Genomic DNA, 13,107 nt, shown 5'->3' with positions numbered 1-13,107 from the left:
CAAAAGATGAAGATTTTTATATATGCAGTGCCCTTAGTTTTATATAATAAGGGCTGTATTCATTGAACACTTCAAATGGGCTGAGTGCATTATTGAGTTCTTCGTGTCTGGTAGCTCATTTAACCCTCACAACAATCCTTTGCAGTAAGTCCTGTTTTCCTCAGTTTTATAGTTGATGAAACAGATACCCAGCATCAATAACTTGCCAAGATCTCACAGCTGCTTAGTGTCCATCTGGGAAACCATTCATGATGATCCAGTGAAATCAGCCTGTGCATATTCTGAAATAACTTCAGGAAGAGTCACCGTTTCCAATAATGCAACATAAAAGAATGTATTATTTGATAAAATGATCTTTTAATAAAGATGACTTCATGAACCGTTTCTTTTTTTTTTTTTAAGATTTTATTTATTTATTTGAGAGAGAGCATGAGAGGGGGGAGGGTCAGAGGGAGAAGCAGACCCCCCCGCCGAGCAGGGAGCCCGATGCGGAACTCGATCCCGGGACTCCAGGATCATGACCTGAGCCGAAGGCAGTGGCTTAACCAACTGAGCCACCCAGGCGCCCCAGAACCGTTTCTGATTATATGCTCTATACAAACAAAATTGGATTTAAAATACAGTGTGACTCATTCTTTTAAATTGTCGTATTCTCTATAATTGATGACTGCTTTCTACCTCTTTTTTTTTTTTTACCTTTTAGACGAAATCTGCACTTGTGTTCATTCTTTCATTTATTAGTATAGTAAGAGCAGAATTTTGTAGCCTTATGAGAAAAGCTACAGAAGTAACCTTGTTGAATGCAACTTTCTTTTGGAAGTTTTACCATATATATTAGAAATGAGGGGAAAATAAATAAAATTCCTTGTTCAGTTTATGATAATAAAAAAAACACAGCAAGCATAATGAAAAGAATTATTTCTCATTTATGGTTTTTCTCATTGCTGAGTTCATCAGCCTAATGTACAGCTTTATTAAGTTGTCTTACGGGTTTCTAACAATGAACTATGTATTTCGAGTTTCATAAACATCTCTGCCCCCAAGCAGCAAGTTAATAATGTGAATCTATACTGTGCCAAGATTAATGTTTTATCATTTTCCTGGGTGTGTTTTATGTGCTTTGCCTTGTAGGCCTGTAATTTATTCCCATAACTTTGTTGTGTATCAGAATGACTGGTAAAAAGCTAACCACAGCTATGTGTTTTAAAAATCATATAATTCTTACAGCATAGTTTAAAATGTTTATTTATTCAAATGCACATCTACTGTCGTTCTAAATGTCTTCATTCAGTTGACATTCTAGTGGGGAGAGAGAGTTGATAAACAAATAATAAAGCATATAGTGTGTCTAAGGTATTGAGGGGGTAGGGGCAGTAAAGTTCCAGAAAGAGAAGAGAGGGCTCTGGATGGGTTGGGATGGGAAGCAGTTAAAAATAGTGGGGTCCAGGAAGGCTTTATAATGAGACATTTGAGCCAGACTGGAGGGTGTGAGCAAGTGAGCTGCATGTTTGTCTTGGCTTGAAATGGTTGGGCATTTAAATCCTACCAGAAATGTGGGTAGATTGACTTTGTAAGGTTTCTGTGTTGTTACTTATATGCTAATATATTTTCAGTGAACCACATGTGAAGAGGTTTGTAGAATGTGATATATATGTCAAACGAATGTATGCTGTTTTTATGCCTAATTGACATTTTTCTGATGTGTGAGAACCATTTCTGATTTGCTTAGGATGGGGAAGCTTATGAAAGTGAAGAAGTATATATACTTGTGCTATTTAATATTTCCTTTAAAACCTTATAAAGAATTATCTAAACGACACGTGAGTCCAGTTCATTTATATATAAGAACCTTTTGATTTGATCAAAATAAATTTTGAGAAAATTTATTCTGCTTCATGAGAACACTTAAAATGCTAATCAGATGTTCAATTATCTCTTAGATGAGAAAGAAGAGGGTATCCTGGGAAGCATACTATTACCTAGTTTTCAAATAGCTATGCTTACCTCTGAGGATCACATTAATCGCAAATATGCTTTTAAGGTAAGGAAATAGCCGTACTTTTTTAATTTTGTATTTGAATCTTGCACTGATTTAAGAGATGGATATTGGCCCATAGATTACTACAAAAAGATATTTTAGTGATGGTCATTTTTATATTTAAAATATATTAGTTAATAGTCTTAAGGTTGAGTAGGAGAATGACCCTTTTAATTAGGAAGCATGTTCTCAAATATCTAAGGGCCAGGTGTCTTTATGTCTACTTCAGAATGGTTTTAGATAAAGCAAATATGTGAAAATGCTAATAATTGGTAACTATAGCTGTAGGCATCCTGGCAATCACTGTACTGTTCTTTAAAGGTTACTGTATGTTTGAATTTTTTCATAATAAATTGGGGGGAAGAGTACTGTAGAGACAACAACTGTGGTTTTTAACGTATGTACATTTATGATCTTAGAGAGTATTTGCAGAGATGTTCTTGGGTCTAAGTACATAATGAACATCAGGTACTTTTGAGATAATATTGATGTTGAGACGTTAAAAAGTATTAAATCCAAGCAGACCTGAGCCCCGGTCCTCTGACTAACAATACCCACCCACTTCTGATATGCTGGTTTGTGAAATACCTCAAGTTAAAGGCCACTTTAATGATAACTTGGTTGTTTTCAAAAGCCATACTGCATTCTTTGCTTCATGACTATGGCTGAAATAAATTTTAGAGGTCACCTATTTTTTTAAGTCAGTTTTAAATTAAGAACTCTGAAGGGTTTGATGTAAAAATTTCATTTGAAGGGAAAGGGGAAAAGGAAGGGTAACACATGCTGTAATTTAACAGTGAAAATGTTTACACCCCTATAAAATTGATTCCATTTTTACTGCCCATCCACTTTTTTAAAGAATACTCAGGACTGCAGCTGATTTACAACTTTTGCTAATTAACGTGTTGCATTATTAGCTGTGGAAGAAAAAAAGCAGGAAAGTTAGAGTGGGGGTGGTGGTGATGGATGGCCTCAGGGAGAAGGTGATGTCTGAGCAGACACTGTGGGTAAGAAGGGAAAGGCATGGAATTTCAATAAATTGTGTTAACAGTGTGAGCCAGAGAAACAGAATTAAGTATTGATGATGCTGTAACAAAATTTAATACTGGTAACTTAAAATAATAATTTGATAAAAGTTACTTCCACGTGTAAGACTGTATGATACCGTTATTTGATCTTGAATTTAATTTTTGTGTTTGCTCATCAATTTGGCAAAAGTTCATTGAATGTACTCTTTGTAGGATATTTTGCTGGGTTCTTAGACTCTTAAATATTAGAATGTTGAAGTCACAATAACAGTGACCATGCATGTTAAGTATATTTTCTCTGTAATTATTTGGTTTGGTATTAATTTTACTTTACTTGTTAACAAGGATAGTAATTTCTCTCTCAAATTCTCTCTTTTGCAATGTTGTTTCCTCCAAATTTATGAGCCACTTTTGACATTGAGGCTACTGCTTATCACAATGGTGAGTAGAAACTTCATGGACGATTGTGGAACTTAAAGCTAGATAGCAGACTCCATCATCATCTAGTAAATATTTCTGCTTGACAGCTGGCAAGCATGGGTGTGGGAATCACGGCTGTACCTCGAGCTTCTTAGCACTAGACCCACGTTCCTTCCCTTGATCACAAATGTGGACAGTGGTCTTTCATTCATTTCTCTAAAACCCGATTCAGGCAGTCCAGGGAGGCTTTGCCGTGGCTTTAATCATTTTAACAACACGTAGCACTTGAGCTGTTTCTATTAAATTGTTCCCATGATAGTTTTAGGTATAAAACTATATCTCTAACAAGGTCAAGTGAGATTTGTTGCTTATGTCGTTGTTTGGATCGCTGTGTTCGTTGAATTTATTTCTGTCTTGATTCTTTCTGAAAGAAATTTTTAGAAAAAGCTAATTTGACACTGTAAACAAAGCAGATAGTCAAGGTTTTGGAGTAAAGCGTGTGGCTCCAGATTTATTCCTCTCCAGTTTTTATATTTAGCAGACTAACTCTGTACTTCATACTCTCCTTTACCTCATTGTATGCTAAAATAGCCTTTGTTTGTTTTTCTTTGTCTTTCCGTGTATGATAGGAAACTGTCACAGGCATTTTTACATGGAAATTAAGAATGTTTCCTCCACAGAATTCTCTACCTTGGCCTTTTTTCTACTTTGATACAGCTACTACTGCTGTCCTTCTTTGCCCCGTCAGCCCACGTGCTAAGCTGAGCTCTCAGTGCTCACACCTGGGATAGCAGTCCCTCATCGATGCCTTTATTTCATTTTTCTTCCATTTCTCAGGAACAGAGGCAGATTGAACCACTATAAAGATAAAAACCCACTTACCACTTACATAGGTCTTCCTCAAACCCAAAACATTTACATTTTATTTAACTCTGACACTTGAGATGAAAATCTAAAGGGAGATACCATTTTGGATCATTTATAAATCTTTTATGTTTGTGTGTAGATGTCTATGAGGATTAAACAAAATGCTTTCACAGCAGCACCTTTTGAAGACAAAAGAAATTGCTAACACAAAGGGGAAATACTATGACATGTACATTTCTATTAATTTATTGCTGGTTGCTCTAGAACATTCTTTTTTATTGAAGTATAATTGACATACAATTAGTCTCAGGTGTACATCATAATGATTTGATATCTTTATATATTATGAAGTAATCCTCACAGTAAGTCTACTTACCACCTGTCACCATACAGAGTTATTACAGTATTATTGACTGTATCCCTATGCTGTATATTTATATCCCTGTGACTTAGTTATGTTATAACTGGAAGTTTGTACCTCTTAATCCTCTTCACCTTTTTTTCTCCTGCCCTCCAATCCCTCCTGCATCTGGTAACCAAAAGTTTGTTCCCTATATCTTTGAGTCTGTTTCTGTTTTGTTTTGTTTGTTCATTTGTTTTTTAGGTTCCACGTATTAGTACAATCAGACAATATTTGCCTTTTTCTGTCAGACTTACAATACTTGGCATAATACCCTCCAGGTCTATCCATGTCATTGCAAGATTCCATTTCTTTTTTATGGCTAAGTAGTATTCCAGTGTGTGTGTCTGTGTTTGTCTGCCACATCTGCTTTATCCATTCATCTATCAGCGGACACTTAGGTTGCTTCCATATCTTGGCTATTGTAAATAATGCTGCAGTGGGGGGTGCATATATCTCTTTGTTTTTTGTTTTGTCTTTAAAGAGTTTATTTATCTATGAGAGAGAGAGAGAGAGAGCACTCACACAAGCAGGGGGAGGGCCAAACGGAGAGGGGGAGAGAGAGAATCCCAAGCAGGCTTTACATCCAACATGGTGCTTGATGCCAGGCTCTATCCAATGACCCCAAGATCACCACCCAAGCCAAAACCAAGAGTCAGATGCTTAACCAACTGAGCCACCAATGCGTATTTCTCTTTGAATTGGTGTTTTCTTCTTTGAATAAGAAGGGGATTTGCTGGATTGTTTGATAGTTCTATTTTTATGGAACATTCTTGAATCAAGAGGTGTGAATTGTAATAAATGGAAATCGCTAAGGGTGTGTACATGGAACAGGCATGGCAAGGAGGCATGACAAGGGACTTCATTTCTTACCTCCTTTCCTTCCCATACACCTTTTTTCCTTGTTTTGATTTTCGAAGGAAAAATGGCAATGTTGGGAGGACATACTAATATTTATATTTTTTCAAGATTGAATTATATTTTAAGTCACTCATTTCTGTAACTGTGTATAAGCCAAGTCTGCTTTCTTTGAAAGTTGATAGTAATGATCTATGTAGGGAACCACATAACTGTCTTTCTTTTTCTCTTACAGATCCCGTGTATCTATTTACGATGATCCTGTCATTTTCAATCAGGCAGCCCATCCAAACATGCGGACCTATTATTTCTGCACTGATACAGGAAAGGAAATGGAGTTGTGGATGAAAGCCATGTTAGATGCTGCCCTAGTACAGACAGAACCTGTGAAAAGGTAAAGGCTTGTAGGGAAAATAATGGTGATTGCCACTTACATTTTAATCCATGCCCTGCAAGTATGTATCGTTATCATAGTACATACCATTTTATAAGTCATGATATGAAATCATTTCTTCCTCCGAAAGCAAGGAGTAATTCATATTCTGTATTAAATTAATACACCTTTAGTTAATTTGAGATACCACCTGCATTTTTATTCCACATTTCCTCTTTATTCATTTTCACCTATCAGTGTACTGAGGTGAATACAGAATCCTAACATTCAAACTGAATATTCTTTCTTCTTACAGAATTACCTTTAATTTCCGGTAAGTACATTTTTAATTGTTATCTTAAACCTACACAAGACAGTGTTTTAAGGCCTAAATCCTCGAAGAGAATTTATATTCATGAAGTTAATTTTTACTGTGTTTTTATATTATGTTGTATGTTTTTGGAGTGTAATAAATAGAAATAAAAAATTTTGATGAGTTTCGTTTCTTCAGCATTTGCTGATTAATTCTGATGGTTTTATGATAAATGTCTCCAGAAAACAACTCATTAAGATCATTTCTAAGTATGTCTATTTCTTGATGAATTCTACTTTCTTTCTTTTGAAACTTCAGTACTCAGAGTCCTTGATAATATAAATATGTACTATTAAAATTGATCTGTGATTTCTTTTTCTCTGCTTGAACATCTAAATCATTTTAATAATCAACTATATTAAGAACTAGTGAGAGGAAATCTGTTTATAAAACTACTTAAATAGCAGCTGAATAATGTGCTTAAAAAAAAAATTGTATTCCTGTAATTTGAAGAAAAATCTGTGACACAATTAAGTTCTTTTCCAGTCAGCAGCAATTGAGCATATACCTTATACAAGGAAGATGCTTACTTGCATGTTTGGTCTTTTTTCTCTCTTCTCAAGGAATTAGGGGGCTGTTACAATATAAATCTTTAGTTTTGATGGGGAGGAGGGTTAGTGTACATATTAATAAAGTCTTTTGACTCACTGGTTAAAAGATTGAATGAAGTTGAGGCTATATAAATATATTTGTGTTTATTTTTTTTAAATATCAAGTTCAAATCAACTTAACCAGTCACTAGTCATTAGAGCTAGGAAAAAGGAGAGAAAAGAAAGGAAGACCCAGATTAAACAGTAGGACACCAATTAAAAAAAAAAAAAAAGACACTCAACTAGTTGCGTATTCTAAGTTGAAAGCTAATAAAAGGAAAATTTGCTTTTGGAATTTCATGTGTAAAAATTATCCAAATGGGGGTTGCCTGGCTGGCTCAGTTGGTGGTGCATGGGAGTCTTGATCTCAGGGTCATGAGTTTAAGCCCCATGTATCGGTGTAGAGTTTACTTTTAAAAAAATAATTACCCAAATGGACATAAAGCGGAGATGATTAGCACAGATAGCTAGGGAAAATGTGTAGGTGAAAAGAATTAATTGAAAATCTTAAGATAATTTTAACCTTAGAGTAAAATTTTCAAGAAACTATTTAGAATAAAGAAATCAGTGTCATAATTTAAATATATGATTTCCAGATAATCTCATATTGTATGTTGTCCTTATCTCAGAATTTCAACTTCAATTTTTTTTTTGTAATTTTCCACTCTAAAAACTGATAATTACTCATAATTTAGGGTGATAAAAATAATAGTATTTTGGTTGGACTTCTGACAAGCTTTTAGTTGATTATGTGCCTGTAACAATTTTTAGCAGGTTGTGTTGATATAATTTACTCAGCCAGAAATTATTGAAGACCACCCATGTGCCCAGCCTGATGTCACCATTATCCTGTAGGAATTACGTCTTTTCTTCTACTTCTCGCTGTTGGCATTTTTATCCTGCCTTGTTGGTCTCACTTAATATTTCAAACTGAAGGAACCTAATTATGGTAATACTTCATAAGTATAGGGAGATTTTCTTTGGTTGGTTTTAAGGTAATGGGCTCTCTTTCCTGTATGGCTAGAATACTTAACAAATATTTATCAGAGCATATCACCTAAGAGATAAAACATCTAGCTTTTAACTAGATCATTTCTTTTAAATTCGCTTGTTCCCATTTGAAAAGTCAGTATATATGTCTTTTTTTATTACATTTCTTAAATGATAAGTCTTTGGAAAAATCAAGATAAGAAAGGCAATGCTGTTCTAATTTAAAATAATAGCTTTAGACTAACTAGAGGTAACTAAGTTTAAAATTTTTTTTTAGATAAAAAAAAATATTTTTTCAGGTATTGATATCCTATGTTAAACCCATTCCTTCACCCCTAGAATTTAATAAGGATAAATGTGCTTTTAGTGTAAATCTTCTCTTTTATCTTTTAAGAGAAAGAAACTCCATAGCATATCTTAGTAAACTTTCCCAGTGTCTAATATTGTTTCCAGTCTACAAGCTATGAGTTATATCCAACCTAAATACATGGCTCATACACAAATTTACGAAAAGCAGTCACCTTTCTTGTCATTGTTTTCCTGACTCACCATATTCTAAACTACCTATAGCTGTATATGTGCGAGTTATGTATTTCCCGCTCATCACTTAACACTGACAGCAGTACCCCATTAGGATCCCATAGGAGCATTAATACATATTGAAATGTGGACGGTTGGCCAATTCCGGAAAGGCCTCCCAGCATGGCACGATCTTGGTGATTCGTGCAGGTTCAGACACTCAGCTTGGTCTTGTCAGGGTCTGGAAGTGATTGGTCTCAGAGAAGCTGATTCTCATCAAAAAGACCTAGATAAAACGCCTGGAATGGTGAGCAATAAAACTGGTGGCCCCGTCACCTACTATTATTAAGCAGCACATTCTTCCAGTGGGGAGATGGACACGGAATGCCACATTCTAATCCAAAATTGTGTGCTAAGATAGAATGATAATAGTAATAAAGTGTGTGGCAGCCACTGATACACTCATCTGGTCCTCAACACAGTCCGGTAACCCTGGTGCTACAATTATCCCCATTTACGAAAGAGGAGGTTGAAGCACAGTAAATTTCCACACCTTGTCCAGAGACACAGCCAGTAAGAGGTAGAGCTGCAAGCTGAACACACGCAGCCTGGCTGTGAGAGCCCTAACCAAAAGTCAGGTCCTCTTTTTTTTTTTTTTTTTTTGCGAGAGAGAGAGAATGAGAGAGAGCACGAGAGGGAGGAGGGTCAGAGGGAGAAGCAGGCTCCCTGCCGAGCAGGGAGCCCGATGCGGGACTCGATCCCGGGACTCCAGGATCATGACCTGAGCTGAAGGCAGTCGCTTAACCGACTGAGCCACCCAGGCGCCCTATTTATTCATTTATTTGAGAGAGTGAGAGAGAGAGAGAGCATGAGAGGGGGGAGGGTCAGAGGGAGAAGCAGACTCCCCGCCGAGCAGGGAGCCCGATGCGGGACTCGATCCCGGGACTCCAGGATCATGACCTGAGCCGAAGGCAGTCGCTTAACCGACTGAGCCACCCAGGCGCCCAAGTCAGGTCCTCTTGAATGCAAACACGCTAGTTAGTCATATGGTGCAGATCTTCGACAGCATCAGACTGTAATTCCTTGGTGCAGCCATTTCCACAAACCAGACTCCTGTTTGTCTCAAGATGAGTTAAACCCTCCTGGCTGGAGGCCATGTTGTTTATTTCAAATGACTAGCTGCTGTGGTCTTTTAAGTGTGAATTTTGTGGTTTTACTTTCAAAGGGTAATCCTAATTTGCTTTATTTCCAGATTTCTAATGGGGACACTCACCACTTTTTATCCTTCAGTGCTTTATACACTGTATATTTTATGTTTTCTTCCCCCCACCTTCTTTCTATTTACACATTCTGATGTTGTGCTTGAATTTTCATATCACAACATTAGGGATTTATACAGGCTTACCCTCTATGACCCTTTCAGTTTTTTTCATAAAGTCAAAGGTAACTTTGCATTTTTCCTAGACTGAATCCAAGAAATAACACGTGCATTATTTCATCTGACTTACTATGATTTTCTTTTCTGATTTCAGAGTGGACAAGATTACATCTGAAAATGCACCAACTAAAGAAATCAATAACTTTCCCAACCATAGAGTGCTAATTAAACCAGAGGTCCAAAATAACCAGAAAAACAAGGAAATAAGCAAAAATGAAGAGAAAAAGGCATTAGAAGCCGAAAAATACGGATTTCAGAAGAATGGTCAAGATAGACCTTTAACAAAAATTAATAGCGTAAAGTTGAATTCTCTGTCATCTGAATATGAGAGCGGGTCAACATGCCCAGCTCAGACTGGACACTATAGGCCAGTCAATGTGAATAGCTTGGAGAACAAAACAGTCAATGTTAGCCTGGCAGATCTTAGAGGTATAAATCACCCAAATACAGGGCCCTTACACACAGAGGCTGATCAAGTCATCCAGAGGACAAACTCAATGCAACAGTTGGAACAGTGGATTAAAATCCAGAAGGGGAGGGGCCGTGAAGAAGAAACCAGGGGGTAAGTGTCTTGTTCTGTGTTCTGAACCCAGATTTCTTTCACACTATGTCAGTGGCGATTGGTTTCTGACACAGCTATTGAAAAATAGTACTTTAAATTGCATTTTTAGACATTATAGCTTCCTGTCTCTCTTCTTCATGGTAATGAGACATGAGTGTTTTTTCTCTGTCTCCCATTGATTTCTCAAAGAGGTCCTTACCCTGTAGAGGAGAAAAATAAACAAGTCCAGTATACTGTGACAAAATGAAGGAAGAACATGATACTTACAAGAACAGGGACAATCAACACAATCTGTGGGTCCAGGAAAACCCTTCTGCAGGAAGTGAAATACAAAATGAAATGTAAAAAAATTGGCATATTTATCTTGGTTTAGATCTGCAAAACTGCAGAGTTGATAGGGAGCAGGAAAAGGAATCCAGAGAAATCCAGTATGGCTTAAGTGCATCTGCTGTGGTGGTGTAGGAGAGAGGAGGCTGGAGAGATAAGCCAGAGGAGATGTGTTCACATTGGTGTTTCAGAACGATCTCTCCAGCTGCAGAATCTGGAGAACAGATTAGAGAAAGTTCAAAAGCTATTGGAGTAAGTGAAACAAGGAGAGGAAGGGGATGTATTTGAGGTAGGACTGACAAGACTAGTTGAGTGCTTGGATGTGCTTGATTGCAAACTAGTCCTAGTCTAGTTTGAGTGATGGGGAAAATCAAGAATGAAACCCTGCTTTTAGGCCTCTGATCATCAAGGGTGGTTTGGTGCCTTTAACAGCATGGAGATTTGGAAAGAGAGATTTTGTAATAAATGATTGGACAGGTTAAATTTGAGGTGCCTGTAGTCTGTAGCGCCCAAGAGAAATCTAGACTTGAGTAAGGTTTGGGACATCATCATTATATCAAAAGTACTTACAGGGAAGGATGAGAGAAGATAAATTCATTCAGCTGGAGGCTGGACAAAATAAAGATTCTAGAGGAAAACCTGAAAGAACATTTACATTTAAGGGAACAAACGGATTGTGGGGGCCTGCAAAAGAGATGAAAAATGAAGACCAGAGGAGAGGGAGGAAAAGCAGGCACCTACCGATGAGGAACAGTGTTCTGTCATTAGGCAGGAATTTGGTGATGCAAAATTTTAAAAATACTTTAATGTAGTGGGAAGAATTACCTGAGGAGTTATTGTGACTCTTACTTCTCAGTAGTAGAAAACCACAAAACGATGACATTAATGTGTTTCGGTTAAATGAAGATTAACTTAATGTGAAACTTCTGAGGTATAGGAACGTTCTTCCAGTTTGCTCAGTTGGCGTGGCTGACGTCTGAGGCTGTCAGCCAAAGTCTCTCTCCTTTCAGGAACAGCTCAAAGGCCTGGGTGCACTTGGCCTCATCTTTTGTTATCTCAACCAGCACTGCAAAAACACTCCCGCAATGTGTTCACTTTCATTTTCTTCTTCTCCACCCGCAGCACTCACTTTTCTGATTTTCCCAAGGGAGAATTGTGAGACATATTTGTTAATTTCTGGCTGAAGAGATGCCAGAGTTAGTTTCGGCGGGGGGGGGGATGAACGGATGTTTCATAGTACTTAAGGTAACCATTTTCAGGGAAACAATAATAAAAATCCCAGCCAGAAAATTTGCTGAATCTCTACCCAGCAAATTAAATCTCACTTCTTAGTTAAATCACGTTCCTCAATGATTTCATACTTTCTTACGGTTGAAACTGTATAAAGAGGTTCGACAGACATCTAGAAGTTAGGTTTTTTTTTTTAATTGTTGAGCATAAATATTAGTTTCAAGAACTTTTGGGTTTCTTGATGGGTATAATTAACATACGTAAAGGCTTTGTGTGTGACTCTTTTGAATGCAGACCTACAGCTTCTGAAGTTTATTTTGAGCTAAGATTTTCTCTGTGTTTTTCTCCCCTCCAACTTTGGATTCACTGGCTAGAGTCTACTTTGGATCATTGAGATAGATCAGTTCTACATTATCATATGAACTTCATATTTAAAAAACAGTTGATGTTTTATAATTAAATAATTTTTATTGGTGGAAAGAAGCATACAGGTTATTCATAGTATAATTCATTTTGTAAAACTTTATGAAAGGCTTGCTTTTAAAGTTCTGATGGAAAGAAAAGTTTAATATTTCATCAAATAATAGATCCCTGCGTCTGTGAACAGAGCTTTAAAGTTTCTTTGTGAGTGGCAGTCACTGTTAAGATGCATGGTGCCTTAATCCATTGTTCTGCCTGGCAGAATCACAGGGACAGGGTTTTCATGGTGTTTGACAGGCAGCTGCTGGTGAATGGAGCACCAAACCTGATGAAGGAGCTTACAGTGTTCATTTCTTAAGCTTTCACTTAAAAGTAAATCACACTTTGCTTAATTTGAATTTCTTTGGGGAAAACCACTGAAGGAAACTAGTTTTTGAAAAACAGATCTCAAAATGCTAGAAAGCGTATGGGCTAAAAATAAATTTACTTGATAATAACCTAACTTTCTATTAAAATTCTTCAAAAGTAGTTTCAGAGATGGCAGAAGAGCTTTTTAAACTTTGTAATCATTAATTAGCCTCCTCTTAATGATCGTATGGTATGTTAACGGTTCAAGTTCCATATACATCTCTACAAGAGGGTCCAGCTCACATATTGTGAATGCTTCAGAGCAC

General features: G+C 36.8%; 1 protein-coding gene across 9 annotated transcripts in view; it reads left to right on the top strand.

The window, feature by feature from the left end:
- Nucleotides 1-13,107, top strand: part of PLEKHA5 (pleckstrin homology domain containing A5) — a 244,241-nt gene that overhangs the window by 153,121 nt on the left and 78,013 nt on the right. For 8 of the 9 annotated variants that reach the window (XM_035028131.1, XM_035028124.1, XM_035028122.1 and 5 more), the window contains 3 exons: nt 1,941-2,041; nt 5,890-6,005; nt 9,989-10,456. In XM_035028131.1, the coding sequence (XP_034884022.1) occupies nt 1,941-2,041; nt 5,890-6,005; nt 9,989-10,456 (685 nt within the window). Of the gene's footprint in view, nt 1-164; nt 385-1,940; nt 2,042-5,889; nt 6,006-9,988; nt 10,457-13,107 lie in introns of those variants that run through there. The other variant, XM_035028129.1, reaches the window with a different exon arrangement.

Source organism: Mirounga leonina, unplaced genomic scaffold, assembly GCF_011800145.1.
Source record: "Mirounga leonina isolate KUSES-001 unplaced genomic scaffold, KU_Mleo_1.0 Mir_201, whole genome shotgun sequence".
In the NCBI taxonomy this organism is placed as follows: Eukaryota; Metazoa; Chordata; class Mammalia; order Carnivora; family Phocidae; genus Mirounga; species Mirounga leonina.
The sequence above is the reverse complement of the archived record's forward strand: the minus strand, read 5'-3'. Positions and strand labels throughout refer to the sequence as shown.